The sequence below is a fragment of the Simochromis diagramma genome, unplaced genomic scaffold (genome assembly GCF_900408965.1).
Source record: "Simochromis diagramma unplaced genomic scaffold, fSimDia1.1 OVJJ01000603.1, whole genome shotgun sequence".
NCBI classification, from domain to species: Eukaryota; Metazoa; Chordata; class Actinopteri; order Cichliformes; family Cichlidae; genus Simochromis; species Simochromis diagramma.
The window spans coordinates 11,911,351-11,931,517 of NW_024387414.1; the positions used below are offsets into that span (position 1 = coordinate 11,911,351).

The 20,167-nt window shown below is 40.3% G+C and overlaps 1 protein-coding gene across 1 annotated transcript in view; it reads right to left on the bottom strand.

Moving 5' to 3' along the window:
- LOC120720983 (transmembrane protein 266-like) overlaps positions 1–20,058 on the bottom strand; it is a 50,768-nt gene extending 30,710 nt beyond the window's left edge. The window contains exons 1-3 of the mRNA XM_040010924.1: positions 18,992–20,058; positions 18,103–18,240; positions 7,219–7,410 (exon numbers count right to left, since the gene is read on the bottom strand). Of these exons, the coding sequence (XP_039866858.1) occupies positions 7,219–7,410; positions 18,103–18,116 (206 nt within the window). The 5' untranslated portion in view covers positions 18,117–18,240; positions 18,992–20,058. The remainder of the gene's footprint in view (positions 1–7,218; positions 7,411–18,102; positions 18,241–18,991) is intronic.
- Positions 20,059–20,167: the final 109 nt, after the last annotated feature.

The window sequence follows — 20,167 nt, forward strand, 5'->3', positions numbered from 1 at the left end:
AAAGTAAGACTTCAATATTTAATCTTTGCTTTCTAACAAAGTTAAAGCAGGTTGAGTAAAAATAGTGTGCTATCAACAAAAATACTAACTAGCAGCACAGATCTCACACCTCCAAATTCAGGTTAACAAACATCTTTCTTATTTGACATATTCATGAAATCAAGATTGCTCTGAGATGTTTTAACAAGAAAGCTTTAATAGTCCTACTATTCAAAACAGTAACAGTTTAGTTCATGCCCACGTTTTAAAAAAGTCTAATCTCAGAACCAATTTGATGACAAAATCACTCCAGAGTTGGTTGTGATTGTATAAAGAGGGAAGTGTTTATTTTCCTTCATCAACCGCTTTCTAAGACTTGCAAATGGGCCAGTAGTTATTTCCAAAATAGAACATTTGGAACCCTGGCCTAAAGCTGTTGGGTGGTAAAGGGTAGGAGTCCTTGTTTTTTTCCTCCCCCCCACCCCTGCTCACTACAGATTTAGATGAACCATCTGGTGTTGGTACCTAACCCTGGACTCCTTGCACATTTGGACCAGCCGTATCAGCAACATATGCTTCTGTCTCCGTGTCTGGCAACCATGCGCCCATCACAACGATGGGAGGTGACATCATTCCACTGCTCAGGTGTGCACTTGTAATTGCAGTCCAGGAGCAGGGGCTGGACTGGTCTGGCAACTTGAATTTTAATATAATTTTACACTGCACTTTTTATCTAGATCCCTTGAGCTCAGACAATAATAAGATCAGCTAGTTCCCCTTATCCCTTAGCACAATGTCAGCATCATACCCCATACCATGACCAGCTTTTCATACCTTTTTATGTGCACATCAGACCTCGGAGGCTGGAAGTGATATAAGTTCACAATGTCGCCCACTTCTCTCCTGATAGGAACAGAGCAGGCTGAGCAGCTGCTGCAATTTTTTTATTTTAGTTGAAGGTTAAATTTTATTCTATATAATGTTTGCACTATACGCAGAGTTCTAATCATCACGACAGGCTTTATCAAGCAGTTGGCTTACAAAAAGCTGGTCTACTTTCTGTCTGGCTGATTATAGGGATAGTCCATTTGGCTCAAAATGTGTTTTTCAAGTTTAAAATAAGAGAAAATACGCTAAAGCTGGAAATTCTTTCAAAAAATATGTAATTTTGTTAAGAAGTCATCATCATCATATTGTCATCATCAGTCTTATGTTCAGTTTAAACCAAAAACGGAGCCTTTGATTAATGCCATACCTGCAGATCTTCTTCTCTGTCGTTCTTTGTTACGCCCAAAAATCTTTTTCCGATGAAGTCGCACACTAGCAGCAGCCAACACAAATACAAGCTGAAATGCACCAAAAGAACCCTTCAACATAAAAAAAAGTGAGCAAACAAACAAAAGCAGCTTGATGACTATGGGGAGAGTGGGCGGCCATGAAAGTGCTGAACACAAGCCCACGCCACCTTGGTCCTCCCAGCATTTTTCCTAGACAGGAAGATGGATGGGCCCAACTCTAATAATAACTACACTCCACTTACCATGGCGCCAAAACTGCTAACACTGCAACTGCCCCCTGATGCTAGCTAGAACAACCACCTCCCACAATGTCGCCCACTTCTCTCCTGATAGGAACATTCTGTTAGGCAACAGTACAGAAAGCTGGTGGTGGAAATCTCCAACCTGTCCACCTTTCTTCAACATCACCACCGAATGACAATCCTGGATGTTCCTGCAGGATTGTGAAGGGGCTTCTGTACTGGTGGTACAGCAATGCAAAAAAAGAGAGCTTTTTTGGCATTTAGTCTAGTTACAGTCGAGATTGGTATTCAGTATGGGAAGGTGTACTTTGTGTGAAATTCGGCAGAAAAAGATGAGACGGTGAATGTGAAAAGAAGCAAGAAGCTGAGGGAATAAGAGAAGAAGCAAGAATACAGAGAAACAATGGAAATATGTAAAAAGGTGGTGAAAGAGAGAGAAAGAAGAGCCTATCTAAATGTGCAGAAGCATCAATGAAGGAGCACTATTGTTCCTAATGAGGTGTGACAGCCCAGTATAAACTGGAATATGAAGTGAACCATGATTACAGAGGGTTAGATAACAACCACTACGCAATGCAGTGAGAAAGCTTTTCAGGCCTGGCCTTGTTTCCTTTCTGTTCTCAGTCTATATATCCTCTACGTACTCTCCTTCTGTTCATGCATGCATATACATATGTGTGTGTGTGTGTGTGTGTGTGTGTGTGTGTGTGTGTGTGTGTGTGTGTGTGTGTGTGTGTGTGTGTGTAAGGAAGAGAGAGGAAAAGTAAATAAATGAGCGGCGATCTGTGAGTGACTACTTTCCCACTGTGTGAAGTGAGGGCAGCACACTATACGAGAGATAGCAGTAAGGTCAGCTCCACCTTCACAATGCTAAAGGCTATGATATGCAAACATGCCTGACAGTAGGTGCTTCATCACACAGTGGCAGCTTGACACAGGAGCCTTTTCTCTTGATTAATCCCCTCTGCTTGCATCCTGCTATGAAACACGCTGCATCTTTATAGTATTGGCAAACCATAATAACACAAACTGCTTTTCATTTTGCAATTAATCTGTAAATCTGGGAGAGGAGGAAAAAAGAAAAACAGCTTGTGCCTTGTCTTCCACTCCCAACATATAAATGTGTGATTTATTTTCCATGCAGATTTTCATTTCAAGATCTCATCAACAAAAGTGATTAGTTCAATAACTTTAAAATATGCTGCAAGCTGGTACATTAAATTTACTGTAAACCGTGTCTTTAAAGAGAAAACATATCTGTTTTGAATTTGCATATTTTTCATTTACACCCACTTTCTCTCTGGAATGAGTAGACGAGAAAAGTTTAGCTGACAGCAACACATTCCCAAACTGCCACTGAAAATAACTTCAGCCCCTCATCCAATGAACCATCACCTTGTTGATGAAACACCTCTACCATGCTTGTGACATTCTCACTTTCATGGGCGTGCACTCTCGTTTTGCCAAACATCGCTACAGAGCATGCCTAAACATTTCCCATGCACTGTTTTCTTCATGACGCTCTTTCACTCTCAGAAAGCCAATGAGCCATCTAATGCAGACTGAAAGTGGCAGGGTCTGCGGGGGTGTGGTGTCGGTGGCAATCGACTTTCCCAGGTAAAGTCAGCGGAGCAGCCAACAGATTTCTCTCCGACATACATTTTCATTTTGATGACTGTGGATTGCCATCGCGCTGCCGCTGTCTTGCCTCCTCTCAACTTCACTTCATCATTCCTCACGCCCATAAGAAAGGTTCATTTCCCCTGCCCCATTTCCCTAAAGGTGAGTTTACCCATCAGTCACTCTGGTAGATGCACTCCAGTGTTTCCCATTTGCATTCTGAAGGCGAAGACAGATACGGGCAGGATGGTGCGTACACACTGTTACGACCCAACAAAGTCAACTCACTGGGAGGTGATGTTAAAGCGCTGATTTAAGAAAGCTGCCCACTGCCGCAGGGGAACATAGTAAAACATGATGATGGGGCATGGGGCGTGATGTTTGTGAATGTCATTTAAGGAGGGCTAATGGCTGCTGTCTCTTTGAAAGGTAGATCGATACGGTAATGAGGAGACAGAGGCACAGGCGTAATCACCGAAAGCCCAGCGGTGCTGAAACCCACAGAATAAAATAGATTCGGGTCTTGGAGGGCGTCAGGCTGAGTGACGCGTTCATTTGGACACACTTGCAACATCTTGCATTTTCTAATGGCCTTAATGTCAGTAGGCACTTTGTTTTTTTAAATATTTTACGATTTTCACGTCCAGTGCTTGCTTATGACTACTTCAGAGGGCTTTTGTTAAATCTCAGAATCTCATAGTTTAGAAAAAAAACTGTGATCTGACACGAGACCTATAAACAGCAAAGGTTTTTGAAATTTCTACACATTAGCCACAAAGGAGGAGATATGGGAACATCCTAACAAACCGGACAAACCAAAGGCCAGCGACAAGGACCGGTAACAGTGATTAATTTGAAAGATTAGTACATCGTTTAAGGTTTAGAGAAGATGCAAAGTACACGTTACTGAAGCTCATGCCTGGTGGATTTAAATGGAATTTCATTAAAGCTAAAAGAAAGAATGATGACTTTTACAACTCCCACTGGCAGCATTTTTACAGGCAGACGTTTTACACTAATGGCTTGAATATGAAATAGTGACCCCATCACGCTAAGCTCGTTTTGAGTAAATTGAGCCCACTGGTAAAATAACCTTTAAAACGGTGTCTGCTAAATCTGTTGTTCTAGCCTCTTACAGCAGGGCTTCTTAAAGTTTTTCAGCATCTGGACCAGAAGGAGAAATTTAGTCTCATGCCCTCAAACCCAAGCTCATTTGGAGAGATTGCTGTTCTCATTTTTGTGATTACAACGGCAGGGACGTGACCCATTTACCGGATAACTCTTGGTTTAAGAAATACCTTCCAGGTATATGTCACAGGTTGAGCTACAATAGGAAATGCTGCATTCATAATTCATATCTGTACACTAAAGTGTTTCCTAACAACACCAAATCCAGACACTGAGCTGGTGGTGTCACAGCACATTCACAACAAACACTGAAACATCTAACCATTAAGTATAGGGAAGGAAATGCATGGTACCAGTGACCCTGATCTGGAATAGGACACACAAGGACTGTACTGGTTGTAATACTGGCGCAGTGTGAGTGTCAGCACGGTGCGTCTGTGAAACCCATCTGTTTCTGGCCATGAGAGGCTAACTGAAGCGAACCAATGGAGTGAGACCTGATTTGGTGTCAAACGGAGTACTTGGATGAGGCAGCATGTATGGATATGTTGTGTGTGTTTGTGTATGTGTGCGCATGTTTTGGATCCTGTAGTACAGCTTATGGTGTTTATGTGCATCCTAGTGAGATCTCACGCTAAGAGCCAGGTTTGAGTCACAGTTGCTGGACAGAATGCAAAGACTGGACGGTGGGCAGATTTTGCATGGTGAAAAAAAAGGTTGTTAATGTTGTGACTAATCTCAAAGACAGCTGTGATCTGACCTCATATCCATATGTCAAACCTAAAATTTGCACAATCATGTGAAAGGATAAAATAACAAGGACTGTGATAAGCAGTTCGTAAGTATCACACAATTACTGAGACAGAATTATTGTCTCGCTCACAGTAACTGAGATATGTTTAACATTTTACACTCTAGTACTTTATAATAAAGTACTAGAGTGTAAAGTACTACTACTACTACAAAGTGCTACTTCTAGTACTTTGTCTTGGAACAACTGTAGCCACACGATTTCCTTAAAGTATTCTGATTCTGATTAAACTTGAGTCCCATTTTCGTAAAGTTTACCTGAGAATCATGGAAAAGTCCAGGATTCCCAGTCATAGGGAAAAGTATGAATAAAAGAAAAAAAAACACAAGATAATAATGACTAGTTACTGTATAATATGGATACAAAGCACAAATCATTATGGAACAGCTTTTGATCATTTTCAGGATTTAAATTACTTAAACATCAAAGACTAAGGAAAACTTGGAAGCGTGGAGGCGTACAACCTTTAACTGCCAACTTTTGATCAACTGCGGACTCAATAAAGTAATTAAACGTGACAGCATGTATAGTTAGACAGTAAAAGAAATTAAGTGTGTGATACTATCGGCTTCTGGCTCATGCACTGTAAAATGTCACTTACAATAAAGGCTCCTATTGTCAGCAGGCAGGCGAGGAGGGCAGATATTTAGCCTGAAATGATGAATTGATCTCAGTTAACTTATGGACGCAGGACAACCCAGAGGTTGTCACTTAATGATAAATGGACGTAATACTGAGCAACGGGGACAGCAAGTCAAGGACTTGGGGCGGGAGATTTAACACATGATGGATGATAATCTTGCATACCATGTGGCATTTATGCAAGTGTGATGGGTCGTGTGCATGTGTGTGTTGGTGTGTAAGTCTACAAACAGTGGCTGCTGTTTTATGTAAACTTAAAATCTACATTGTTGGCTGCGATAACCGCAGACAGCAGATTTAAGTGCCTGTTCCACAATGGCTGTGTTAATGGTCTTAACACTGGAAGGTTGCATGCCTCTAAATATAAAATTTAGACACATGCATACATGTACAGTACACATGAAATAAAAATATATAACAGCACAAGTGCATATAAATATAGGACTGCAAAATGTGCTAATACATACCTACTTTCTGTACCTAAACAGTATAGAAGAACTGGGACTGAGGTATGAGGCATGCAGTGCTATGAAAAAGTATACCACATGATTCAGTAGCTTTTAGAACCACATTTAGCAGCAATAACGTGAAGTACTGGTTTTCTGTATGACTCTTCTTTAGAACATTGCTTCAGTTCATTCAGGTTTGTGGACATTACTTTGTGCTCAGATCCCTTAAGGTCCCACCACAGCAGGACCACAGCAGTCTAGACCTCAAATAAGTGGAGGTCTGGACTTTCAGTGGGCCATTGCAATGCCTTGATTTTGTTCTGTTTCAGCCATTATCATTGCATGACCCAATTTAGGCCAGGCTTTAGCTGTAAGACAGATGGCCTCACATTAGACTCAAGAATACTTTGGTAAACAGAGGAGTTCGTGGCTCACTCAGTGACTGCAAGGTGCCCAGGTCCTGCAGCTGCAAAGAAAACCCAAATCATCTCCCCAGTACCACTGTGCTTGAGGTATGACGTATTTGTGTTGATATGCTGTGTTTGATTTTCACCAAAACTGATTCACGTTTATGCATTATGGCCAAATATTTTCACTTTGGTCATGTCTGTCCAAAGGACGTTGTTCCAGAAGTCTTGTGGTTTGTTCAGATGCATCTTTACAGACCCGAGATGTGGTGCCGTGTTCTTTTTAGAGAGAAGAGGCTTCCTCCTGGGAACCCATCCAAACAAGTTACACTTGTTCAGTCTTTTTTCTTAATTTACTATCATGTTTCTTAAAGTTTACTGGCGAATTTTTTTATTTCCATTGTATTAACACACACCTGCTGCTCTCAACTAGCAAACTGCCCAAACATCTGCTTTCACAGAGGTGGACACAATTGCTGATAATCAGTTAATCAAGCACATTTGATTAGCAGTACCTCGGTGAATCTTACCCTGTTAATTCCAATACAAGTAATAATGTTTCATGCAGTTTTTTATAGGACAGCACAGAGTTTAGAGAAACAAATCTTACATATATACATATAAAACACAAGTTTCACTCACCCTTCCCTGTTTTCATCTTCATCTGCATTGGAGAGCAGCTGTGAGCCAGCCAGGGAGAGGTCCAGAGCTGCAAGGGGCAGATCTCTGTAGCCAAAACTCACCAGCTGGACTGGAGGTGCCAAGCACTGGTTCTCATCGTCCACCGGCTGGGAGATGATCTCCAAATCTGACAGACCTGCCTGCTCCACTTCGCTAGTTACATGCCAGCAACAACAAACAGACAAATGACATGCACACAGACAAGCACGCAGTGGAGAAAAACAGAAAAAGACAAGCATTATTTGAGAAATGATCACATTTTTCAGATACCTTTATCAAACTCATAATTTTATCATTGATGGAAAAGAAAAATTTACAGAGAAAATAGGCAAGGTTTGTTGAAGACCTATATGTATGTATCAAAAAAGTGGTCCAATTAAAAAAAAAATAATAATAATTATTATTATTATTATTATTATGCTGCCCAGCAGCTTCACAAGGAAAACATTCTTATTTACTGTAATGGCATTAGGGAATAAGCATAGGGTTGGGGAGGTTTAACACCCACTCAGCACCAAAGAACGACTACAGTATGTACTCCACTGTTAAGGCGCAGCAGAGATACAGGTGCCCCTTGCTCCAAAAGATCACTGAAAGTTTGAGTGGCTGTCCTCAAACTGGCTTACTATATAATCTAAACAGCTGAACATCATTTATGTAATGAGCAGCTGGGCACTGAGAGATGAATACTGACTTTTGTGCTTGTATTTGCTTTGTTGTTGTTTTTTATAGTGGTACATGACTGAAACCATACAAATGCAAATGCTTGTCCCAGTTGAACTTTCAATTGCTCCCAGATTTACTTTGCACTTTAGTTTATTTTTAAATTTCAATAAGCACAACTGTTTTGAACATAGGCTACAGTTCTCCTTCTATCAGTAAAACTGTATTACTCGGATTACAGACATGTATAAATATTTTTATCACAAAATTGCTGAACAGACAACAATAACAGACAATTGGTGTGACAACTGAATAAACAATTACTATAAATGAAACTCCCCCCAAAAAATAATCTTGAACACTTTCTAAGATATCTAAGTGCCACAGATTTTATCAGTCAGCAATAAGGGCTTTGAACAATTTGACATTCCTTGCAGCCTCCACGGGGTTCATTTCAGCACCCGCATCAACCCGGAGTCTTAATATCTGAACACATCTTGGGTGTTCGGTTTAAGGCCAGCAGCATGTAGCCCAGCGTGCCCACAAGCCCCAGTTGTGTAAAAGCTGGGCCATCTCAGCAGAGCGTGTAGGTGAAAACAAACGCTGAGTGCAGCTGCAGACTGACTGTGTGTGCCCTGTGGTGTGTATTTTTAGACCAGAGCAGATGCTGGTGTATCATGTCTGCTGTGACGTCACTGCCTCTCTCTTTGTCAGCTGAGTGGATCCCCACTCTCCTTCAAACGTCAAAGGAAGTCAGAAAAAAAAGGTGAAAGGCAAGGGGGAAATAGAGGAGTGGTGTGAGCGTAAAGAAACCAGGAGTTATTAAAAAAAAAAGAAGACTCAATTACGGCTGGAACCAGACAGGCACAAGAAAAAGTGACAAATGAGGATGGAAGACTAAAAAGGCTCAGGAGGAGGACTAGAAGTGTCGAAGCAGATGCAACACAAAAGTAAAAGTGATAAAAAGGAAGCGAGGTAGAGAGAAAGGGGTCAGGATGGAGACGCGGGGAAGGAAGCCTGACAACAGAAAGGGCAAAGTGAAAAAGGAAATGGTAATGTAGAGCTGATAAGTTGATGAGGAAAAGAAACAATGTGGTAAAAGTAAAGGCCCCTGTGCTCTATTTTACCAAGGAAGAGAAATGAGGACAGAGCAGGAACAAACTGAGGGAAAATGACATCCATCTTTTTAGGCTCTCAAGCTGGTAGCGACGTAAGAAATTTGGCCACTAAGCACAGGACCGACACTGAATTCTCAAAATTTTGCTGCAGAAGCATGTGATACTAACAAACATAAACCATCGTATGTCATGGTCGCACAATATTTCCGCCTACTCTCTATTTACATCATGGCTGAGGCACTCAAAAAAAATTAATTGTTGATAATGGTTGTGTGGCCTGGACTCGGATTTCATACTGTAGAGACTCACAGTTCCTTTTTAAACACTTTACAAAGTAGTACAAGAGACTTAAAAAGTCCACAAAGTAGATAATAAGTGGTGTTGTAGAGTGGTTAAGCAGAGAACAGTGCATGAACACAAATCTTTATTTTATTCTTTTATTTATTGGTGGGAGGGGTGTAAAACAGAGAGGGGAGAGCTGCAGGAGGATGGTTTTATATTTTTTAATTGTCTGTTTTTTTCTACCTAGATTTTTTTACTACTGAATCATACTGGCAGCACTGTTTGGGGCGATCGTGGCTCAAGAGTTGGGCGTTCGCCTTGTAATCGGAAGGTTGCCAGTTCGAGCCCTGGCTTGGACGGTCTCGGTCGTTGTGTCCTTGGGCAAGACACTTCACCCGTTGCCTACTGGTGGTGGTCAGAGGGCCTGGTGGCACCAGTGTCCGGCAGCCTCGCCTCTGTCAGTGCGCCCCAGGGTGGCTGTGGCTACAATGTAGCTTGCCATCACCAGTGTGTGAATGGGTGTGAATGGGTGGATGACTGGATATGTAAAGCGCTTTGGGGTCCTTAGGGACTAGTAAAGCGCTATATAAATACAGGCTATTTACCACTGTTAATAGTGGCAAGCTAGGATATCATTGACCTCTGTTTTTGTCAGTTGCAAATTTCAAAATAAGAAGTTCAAGATTTGCGGCGTGAACTGGGTCAATTTAGTTAACAACTTAAATCAAATGTCCTGCTCCTTTTTTTAACATAAGCCGTGGCTTTTGTTAAGTGTATTTTTAGTCAGATAATACATGAAAGTTTTTCAGAAGAAAACTTGAAACTTTCTTGCATCTTTCTAAGCCTGGGTTCTCAGTGGCAGTCTCTGGTAACATGTTGTGTGGCCTGCAAGCACGACAAGGAAAGACTCCACCACTGTGTATTTAATTCATTCAACAGTCATGTCATATTATAACAGCACAGAATGAAGCCAACGGATCAGGTCTCTTCAGTATTAACACTTCTGTTCACGCCATCATTGCAGACTCAACAGTGCCAACATACACAAATACAGCTGGAGTCAGAAAAAAAACAGCCACCCAACTAAAGGCTGAAAAACCACAATGTAGCACAACAATTACACCTGCCAACATAAACCACCATTGTATAAACAGGAACATTACAAACACTAACTAAAAGTGACTGATGCATTTTTTTTTTCTGCCTCTCTGTGTTATGTGACTCAGTGGCTCCGTAGTGTAGTGGTTTACATATTTGACAAACAAGTGAAAGGTCTTTGGTTTGATTCCAGGAGGATCCACAAATCACTTTAGGGTTCGATCAGAGAAAGAAATCTGGCATAAAACATTTGCCAAATCTAACATGAGGCTGTGGCTGCTGTGGCGAACCCTTGTGAGAGGGCAGCAGGCCAAAATAGCTCTCTCTAAACTGCCATTCAGCACCCAGAACTTAGAAAACCACGCTCTAAATCAACTTTTCAATCAGTTTCCTGTATTTGAAGTTCTACTTCATGTGTAGGGGGGAAAGAAGGAACTGCAAGAAATGAACTTGATAAGTCTGCAAAAGAACAAATCTGTCCACTTGTTTCCCCTGTGGATAAGCATACATGGGTAGTTGGTAATAAATCTCTGGCTGTCGAGTTAGTAGCTTATCAGCATTCTTTAGGGCCTTCCGCATATCTGCATAAGACCAACACCATCATTAATCAATGCTAGCATAATACACCAAAGCTAATTATTAGAGAACTACTTTAATGTAGTTTTAAACAATAGCTCTTTGCTATAAGGTTTGGTGAAGACATATACATTTCCTACACACTGAAAGGTATGCAGATGTAATGCCCAAACCCACTTTCTGATTTATAAAAAATAATATTAAATAGGGTTATATTTGTATCACCAGTATAAATCCAACTGGATTACAGTGCTACACCAAGCTGTTATCAGTTTGTTGCTTCTTAAATTATGTAACTGTAACATTAAAAAAGCACCAAACTGGAGTGTTTTTTGACACATAAACGTAACAAGAGAGTAACGAGAACGTTTGGAAACTCAACCACTCACACAGAAGTTGAATGAGTTACATTTCTCGTCAGGAGGTGTATTCTACAAGGATTATTTATGGGGGATGTGATCAGTGACCCCAAAACGCTTTGTCTGTGTAAACTGAGGTTCTGGGAAAGACAGAAATAGACACCAGTCACTCGGAATAGATCATGATGTGTTTTTTCCACAAGGCCTGAATATAAATTACTTAAGGAATAAGTGAATCTTTGAATCTCCTTTTTTTTTCATTTAATCAAACCAAATTAGAGGAGAGAACAAAGAACAAAAACTTTTGCCAAATTCTTTTGATGTAGGCAGGAAGTCAGTAAACCACAACCAGATGAATTTTCCAAGCAGCTGTTCAAGCAGAAGTAGTTTGTTTGACTGATGAGAAGTTACAACCAGGAGCTAATAGATACCAGAATAATGCACAGACAAGTTTTTATGTTGATACTGATATAAATAATGGTGAAGCCTTCTTTAATAAGAAATAAATAAATAAATAAATAAAGACCAGAGTTTCTGGGAGTTTCTGAGAACAGTGTCTTTGGTTTTTCATTATTAAAAGGCTTCACTTTCTAGAAGTGTTATTGCCGTCTAGTCTCAAAGCAGCTGTCCTCATCCCAATTTGAAGGGATGATTTCCCTTGGCAAGAGGGCCTTGCATTACTTTGACGATATTTATTCTTTATAGTTATGAATATATGGACTAGAGGTTATTCTGTTATTTTGTTGACTCGTGTTCAATAATGCAATATGTTTTATATGAGTGAAATATATGGATATTACATCATTAAAAATGAATAACAGACAACAGCTCTTTCTGCCCTGTTCATAACATGGCATGACTTTGCTAAAGACAAGGTACAGTACATACGTGTAGGGACATAAAATAATGAACAACTTAAAGGAATAACTGTGAAGCAGCAGATGCGTTAAAATCTGAACATTCATTAAGTTTCAAAAATGGAGAGTAGTTTTTTATGTAAACAAAGTTTTCCAAAAGTTGGAACAAAAGCACAAATATCTATAATCATCCATAATCCATATCCATAATTGTAAACCTGGGAGAAGTTAGCAGATGTTTGCCTGAAGACCAGAGATTACACGTTGGGTTTTGGGTGTTTTCTTTTTTTTAAAGGAGAACATTTGTAATGCAACATCATCGTTACTGCTCTGTGACCAGTGTTGCACTAAACCCCAATGAGATGCATTGTGGGGGGGGTTATCTTCCATTATAGCACATGAGATGGAGTATGTATCTATATGCCTCAGTGACAAAATCCTGCAGGCATATTTTACTTTGAGGCTGGATATGTTCAATATGATACCGTAGTGTGTAGGTCTGATAGTTGTTTTCTCCACTCTTTTCCTGCAAACAACATCTCATCCATACCACCTCTCATCCACAGTACAGCAGCAGGTTTGGCTGTTTTCCCAAACAATCAGGACCATACACATAACTACTCATGACAGACACAAGCTGTCCAGAGCCTAGCGGCCCATGTGTCTGGTTCTCTGCCTGGCTGGCAGTCAAAATATCAGGAAAAGGTGCTGACCCAGGCTATGGATTTCCACAATGTTCAGCAATTTTCATATCTAAGGGAAAGGGCTTTATCGTGAATTTTAAGATTTTTTTTGAGAAATCTTTTCATCTTAGTTTTTCCTGCTTCACTCTGTGAAACTTAAAACCTTCCTGTGCATGTCATCTATTATAGTGTATGCCCATTTTATTATATTTATCTGGACTGGAAGAGTGAAAAAGTGGACCAATTAAGTTTACATCATAGACTTTAACAGCTTTAATAATTACACATATTACATAAAGAATTTATTTATCTCCTTGCGTAAAATGTCGCTTTGCTGCAGCTTTATTATAATTGTTTAATATTAAAGATGGTAATGTCTTCAGTGTATTAACATGAAATCCAATGAACCCGAAAACCTAAAAGGCAAATATACCTCTGTTTCTATCCAAGTGCAAAAAATAAAAAAAATTCTGCTGTCTTTAATACAAATACTGACCTTTCCAGATAACCATGACGCTCTTATCTAACAGAAAGGGGCAATTGCAAAATTCTGAAATTATTTCATGGAAAGACTAACAAGACTGCAAACTGCAGAAGAGTACCCACAGGAAAGGAGTGATATTCAGGGGAGCAGGTCTCCCTGAGGGTGGCAGATAAAATTAAATAGTGGATTGTGGTGTTGTGGGCCAGGTATGAAAGGTCGTTGTGTGACAAAAGCTGCTCAAGGGATTTCACTGAGCAAAACATAAGGTCATGTTAAGTAACTGTGGGCCGGCGGCACCGAAGAGTGTTGTTCCTCAAACATGTGAAAGCGTCTCACTCATGAGCCTCAGTTTGCTCATTAGCAAATGTTAGCATTTTATTACACCAAACTAAGATGCCATGTTAGCATTGTGAGCATATAATAACATACAGAAGTCAGCATTTAGCTCAAAGCATAAACTGAAGCGCTAATGCAGCTGTAGATAAATTGCTCTTGTTGAAATATCTTTGTCCCGTTCCTCAAGAGCTTCCCTTCCATAAAAGTTTTGAAAAATAAACAGATAAATAGACTCAATTCGATTTATAGAAGATGGGACACCTCTGGGCTTGAGGGACTTTGGGGTTTCTCTGCAAAAAAAAAAAAAGCTTTAAAATGTATGGAAGCCTACACTTAGAATCAATTTGACTTTAAACTCGCTTCATAATTGCATTTACTTTTTTGCAACTTCAATAAATCATAAAGCCCAACTACAAACTCTGAATTATAAGAAATACAATCTACTCTGTTCTGAAAAACCACCGCTACATTAGCAGTGATAAAGTGTTGTGGTGTTATTGGATTCGACATGTGCACAGGTAGTATGTAGTACGGAGAAAAATGTTGCCATAAAAATGGGAATTTGTGAAATCTATGTCCAACATTGCTGTGCTTTACTGTGTTGATATACAGTGTAAACATACGCATCTATCAGTAAAATGAAACATAAAAACTGTAAGCCATCATTTCAGCGCAAACATTACATCAAGCACAGGTGCTACGCTGCCTATCACCTCCCCTCCAAAGGCCCAGTGGCAGCTTTGCAAATACACAGTCTGGGGGTGTAGAGAAAATATATAAACATCCAGGCGCATTTTATACAGAACCACACTCCACTCAGTTTATGGCCTCGGTGGACTACAAGATCAACACACACATGTTAGACTGGGTTGTTTGAGGCCAACGCCTGAGGATCTAAAATACTCCCAAACTTGGCCAGAACACTGAAGAAAAAGCAGATGTTCACTGCTCTCACCAGCTGCTGTGGAGAACTTTGGAGAAGCTGGGCATCATTGTGTATTAGTGTTACAGACTCATCATCTCACATGAGTCTGGAACAGCCAGCTGTAGAGTATTTCACAAGTTATGTCCTGTAGTAAGACACAATACTTGAACCATATATATGTCTACATAAAATATATTCCATACTAAATACAACACAATATAGGCTTTTGCTTCCAAGACAGCAAAAGTCTAATGATGATTTTTAATGTTGACTCACAGACAAAGTAATACACATAAGGAAAAAGAAAGACAGAATTTATGATTCTGGCATCCATCAAGCCTTACCAAAACAACAATGCCAACAGCCACCAGTCTTTTCAAAGCAGCAACTTTGCTAACAAATCTTGGTGTTTAACAAAACGTCGAGCTTGTAGTACCTGTCACTTCTGCAGAATTTACAAACTGCCTTGGGTAATTTCCTAGAAAACCCAATTCAACTTCCAGAAAAACTTGCATAATTTCATGCCAGTGGATATTAATGAAGTCTGCCAGGCACATTAGCTCATTAATAATATTGCAGATTAACCTATGATGAATTGGAAGACTGCACAATGGACTGTTCTGGCCCTGCTGTGACCAGTCTCTTATCTGACCTTTACAGATACAAGCAGCAGAAGACACGGGAGACACAGAGACCCTTGTGGGGCAGGACTAAGACAGCAGATGTCTCCCTCATAATGGAGAGGTCCATGGACCTTTTTACACTGTGTCAGTATCCAATAATAGATTATTTTAATTTCTACAGACACTTGAAGGAAAATTGGTCTTGAAAGCTTTAAAGGCTGGAAACACAGAGTTCTGTAGACTCGTAAAGCTGATTTTAACAGTGGTTTCTTCTGCACTGCCAAACGTAAGAGAAATCATAGGAGTGCATTTGACATGTCGCCTGTACATGAAGTATAGCTAAAACAGAAGAAACACTTGTGTCTTTTTATTGTGTTGTATTTAAATTGCAAGGGGTGAACCATATTTATAGGAACAATTAATGCGCCATGTGAATGGAGATTCCATGACCCAGATTTGTTATTGTGCATAGGTGCATATAACATCAGTATAGTAGAATGAAGGGATTATAAGGTCAAAGACAGCGTTTCTTCCAATAGCCCAGAAAGATATGATGAGCATATAAACTCCCACCCTCCAAACTAAAAAAGAAAAACTGTACAGCCTCTCCAACCTCCCACTAGCACTGCATTAACATCAGTGTAAACAGCAATGAGGTGAGAAAGATGAATGGTCCCGTCGAGCTTCAAGGAACCCTCAAAGTTCCAAAAGGGAAAATCTAAACTAAAATGTAGTTTACTGTATAAATTATTTCCACAAAGTGAGACTCTGTGAACATGAGCACATCTTTCTCTAAAGCTTCAGTCAAGCTACAAACCTCGAGCATTGTTAGGTGAGAAAATATGGAACTGCAGCAAAAATAAAGCTGTGGTGGAAAGTAAGTACTAGATTACACTTTTAGCTTTAATTCAGGGGGCGTAAGAACGAAATACAGCAAGTCTTTAGAAATTATGGAACTTTTAGTACATTTATGTACATATTTTTTAGACAAACTAACATAATTTTAATATTTAGGATTGTTTCTACACTCGGATTAAGAGAGAGTTAATGACTGCCTGAGGAAAGAACACATGGACACCACCAGATCTCCTCCATTAGGATGACGCAGCCACCTTCAGTTGCTGCTTGTTTGTGGGTCTTTCTGCTCTCTGCTTTGTATTTAATAACGAAAAAGCTACTTTCTTGGGTTGAGATCAGGTGACTGACTTTGCCATTAAAGAATAGCCCATTTCTTTGCCTTAAGAAACCCTTGAGTTGCTTTTGCAGTATCCTTTGGGTCATTATATAGCTGCACTGCAAAGTGGCATCCCATCAGTCCAATCAAGCCTAATTTGGCTGAATCTGAGCAGAGAGTATAGCCTATACACTTCAGAATTCATCCTGTTCCTTCTATCCTAAGTCATAACATCAGTAAACAATAGTGACCCTGATCCACTGGCAGCCATACAAGCCTATGCTATAACATTGCCTCCACCATATGTGACAGATGATGTGGTATGCTCTGGATCATGAGCTGTCTCTCTCCTTCTCCGTGCTTTTCTCGGTGTATGTTTTTGGTTTTTATCGGGTTTACTTTTTTATATATGAATTTGTGTATTTTATAATTATTATGACTTGCTTTAAATTTCGCTTTAACTTAAACCAAATTGTTATGAAGCTGAAAAGATGTGCTAATGTAGAATCAGCCTTGCAAATTTGCCTGAAACATAAATGTAAATAAATCCGGTGACATCTCATCCTTAAAAACCAAGATGAGGTGGTGAATAGTGCACAAGTGGCTGGATGTTAAGAGCAATAAAAATATTACAATTTTTTTCGTTCTGCCTATAACATACTGCGTAATCATTAGTTTCGAGTGCAAATGTGGGCCACAGTCATCTGTTTTAGGATGCGTTTCACCTTAAACACAACATGAGACAGCACTGCTACTGAGAGCTGCTGAGCTGTGCTTCATATGGGACCATCAGCAGAACCGGTTCTCTCAAAAAAGCGCAAATGTAGCAAAGCTTTAGAGCTATTCATCTAGGTCAAGAGAATAAATGCAGTTGGTTACAATGAAACAAATTACAGAGTCATACTACCAGCAGAATCATGAAGTGACACAGAATAATAATTTTCAGCATTCTCCCATATCTCTTACTTTGCCTTCACACATTCAAAACATACACACAGGCTACAGCATGTTCCCTCAGTAATGCATCAGCTGTTCTTAGTACACAGGTTGGAGAGGGAAGATTAAAAAGGGAAAGCTTGGAGAAAATTGGGGGTGGAGACGTATGCTGAAAGAATTGTGGTCATTTGTAATGGTCACGGGCCACAATAAAGAATATAGCGGATGTTGCTCCACAGAAGATATTAACATAGTGACCTGCGTTTAGGGTTGTAGAACAGACGCTCTACAGTCAGCATTGTGCAGGTGTGTTTGCATGAATCTGCATTTCAGCATGTGCCTGTGCATTCAGAGTGAGGAGGGTCAGAGATACCTCAACGGGTGCAGTGTCTGAGTGAATAAAGATCATTATTGTAGAAATGGAGATGGAAAACTGGGAAATGGCAAAAGAGGAAATCTAAAAAAATAAAAAAATAAAAAAAATGGGCACACTGGGAAAATAAGAAGAAAAAGGAAGAGTGATAAAAAAAAGTCTTATGTCCAGCTGACACAGTGTAGCGTTTATGTGATTATTTTTCTGTCATTTAATGACACTTTGATTGGGGGGTTTTCTAAGACAGGAAATGTGTAGGAGTTCGGTTTTTCGGTATACCAGTCTGCAAATTTAACAGATAATGAGGAAAAAATAAAAAATCAATCAGTGGTCAAAATTGTGTGTACGCTGTACTTACTCAGAATTAGCCATGATCCTGGGTGATGGAGGAGATAGAGATGTGGTGGAGGTTGTCAAAAGGTTTCCACTCACTTCTGTCTGTTTTAGTGCTGCAGGTCAACTTCCCACCTGAGAGATGCTGCTTTCATGCTGAACCCTGAGAAGAATACATTCATTGCAGTACAGTACATAAAGTATACAAGTATCCTTTTTAACAACTTATGGATATAAGTGTAAATGTAGGTAAAATCAGCCACACCTCAAATTTCGAAATTGTGCGCGCACACTGTTAAACACTCTAATAATGCCAGTTTTAACACTGTCACAATTTTAGTGCACTAATTTATTTACAGTTTACTTACTCTAAATTGTCGTCTTTCTTTAATGCCTTGGAAAAATTTGAAATTTGGCAGCTTGCTTCCAACACATAACTCGTGGCCAACACATTTTATTATAGTGATTTGATAGTGTATCAAACTGGCTTTCCAAATTAAGCTTCTTCACAACATAGTGATAAATATCTGTTGTGCAAGCCCTGCAAGTTTTCAAAAGTGGCAATCAGATTATAATATTTACAAATATTAATAATCTGAAGTCTACATTTTGTGCGGTTATTTAAAAAAAAAGACTAGCAGAATCTCAAAAGAATACACAGTACAACTTGTGTAAAAGTAAACTTTTGCTCAGTCATAAAGCTTTTATCTTCTCTTCTCTCTCAAATATTTAGCACTCCAACAGAGTTGGAAGCATGTCAGACTTCCCACGCTCCATCAGAGTAATAATAGCACCTGATATAAACCTGCACTGATTCACTTGCTGTCATGAGAGAAACTAAATGACAGTTGTGTGTGCAAGTACTAACAGATCCACTCTGCACTTACATGAATTATGTGGCACGAAGGACCTACCTGTGTGAGATTTACATTGTTGACGGGTAATTGTGCCTCCCGCTGCCCCCTTGCTGATAGAAATGTCTCTCTCGGCGGTGATCAATGTAAGTGAAGCAGCAGCAGGCTCGCACGGTGTGTAGGCTGCAGCTATCCTTAGCACTTTTGCATTGGACGAGCACCACCACCGCCGCCGTTGCTGCTGCTGCTGCTTCCGCTGCTCGGATTTCAGTGCAAAACCAAAGAGGGGCTGAAGCTCAAATGCAAGAAGCATCGTCACTCGGCAAGATCATATTAGCTGTAATTGTTATCAGAGCGGTGAAATAACGGCCCTTTAAGTGCAGCCTCCTCCTCGCTGAGATTGATGAGGCTTGATCCAGATCCAGATCCAGGTTCCGCTCCCCAGCCGAGGGTTTCCCCGGCGAGCGCAGCGGGGAACCCTGCGAGGGGAGCTGTCCAGGTGCTGAAGCGAGCCCCGATGAAGCCTCGGGTCTCTAACGACCCCCTTCCACAGCTGCAGCCGGGCAACGCGAAGCGAATTTCATCCAAAGGCCACCAAAACATTGACGTTTTTGTTCCGTAGACTGACAGTAGCCAGCGAATCGTGTGACATTTGCATCGCTCCGGTCACGACATAGCAGTCTAAAAATGTTGGCCGTGGGGTGGATGTGTGTGTGCGCGCGCGCGCGTGTGTATGTATGTATGTGTGAGAGAAAAAGAAAGCCTGAGAGTAATTTTTCTCAATTCCCGAATGAGGCCAATTTGAGAGCGGATTATCGCCACAGATGATTTTATTAGCTTTACGCCTGGTTGGTCGTCCCTCTCCGTGTCATGAGCGTTTTTTATGGTTTCCCAAAATAAAGATACTATGGGAATATAAATTGCCTTTACAGCAATTGGCTTAACCGTTTGTCATTCATCGGGATTAGCCAGTCGATGGTTAAAGCGCACATCAATCAGACTGAAGCGTCTCTTCCTTTATTTAAACACGCCTGGACGTGGGCTGCTGGAGATGTTATAGGCTGAGGCGCAATTTCAGGGTGTGCGCAAAAAACGAAAACCGGTGATCTAAATTAACTGTAGTTAGCCTGTAGTTACAACCGAAGACGGATGCTTAGCACCCAGTGGGCTCAAAGGCTGTCTTTCAAAGATTCACAGTGCGTTCAAAAATAGTGGGTTTAAGAAAACAAGATAACA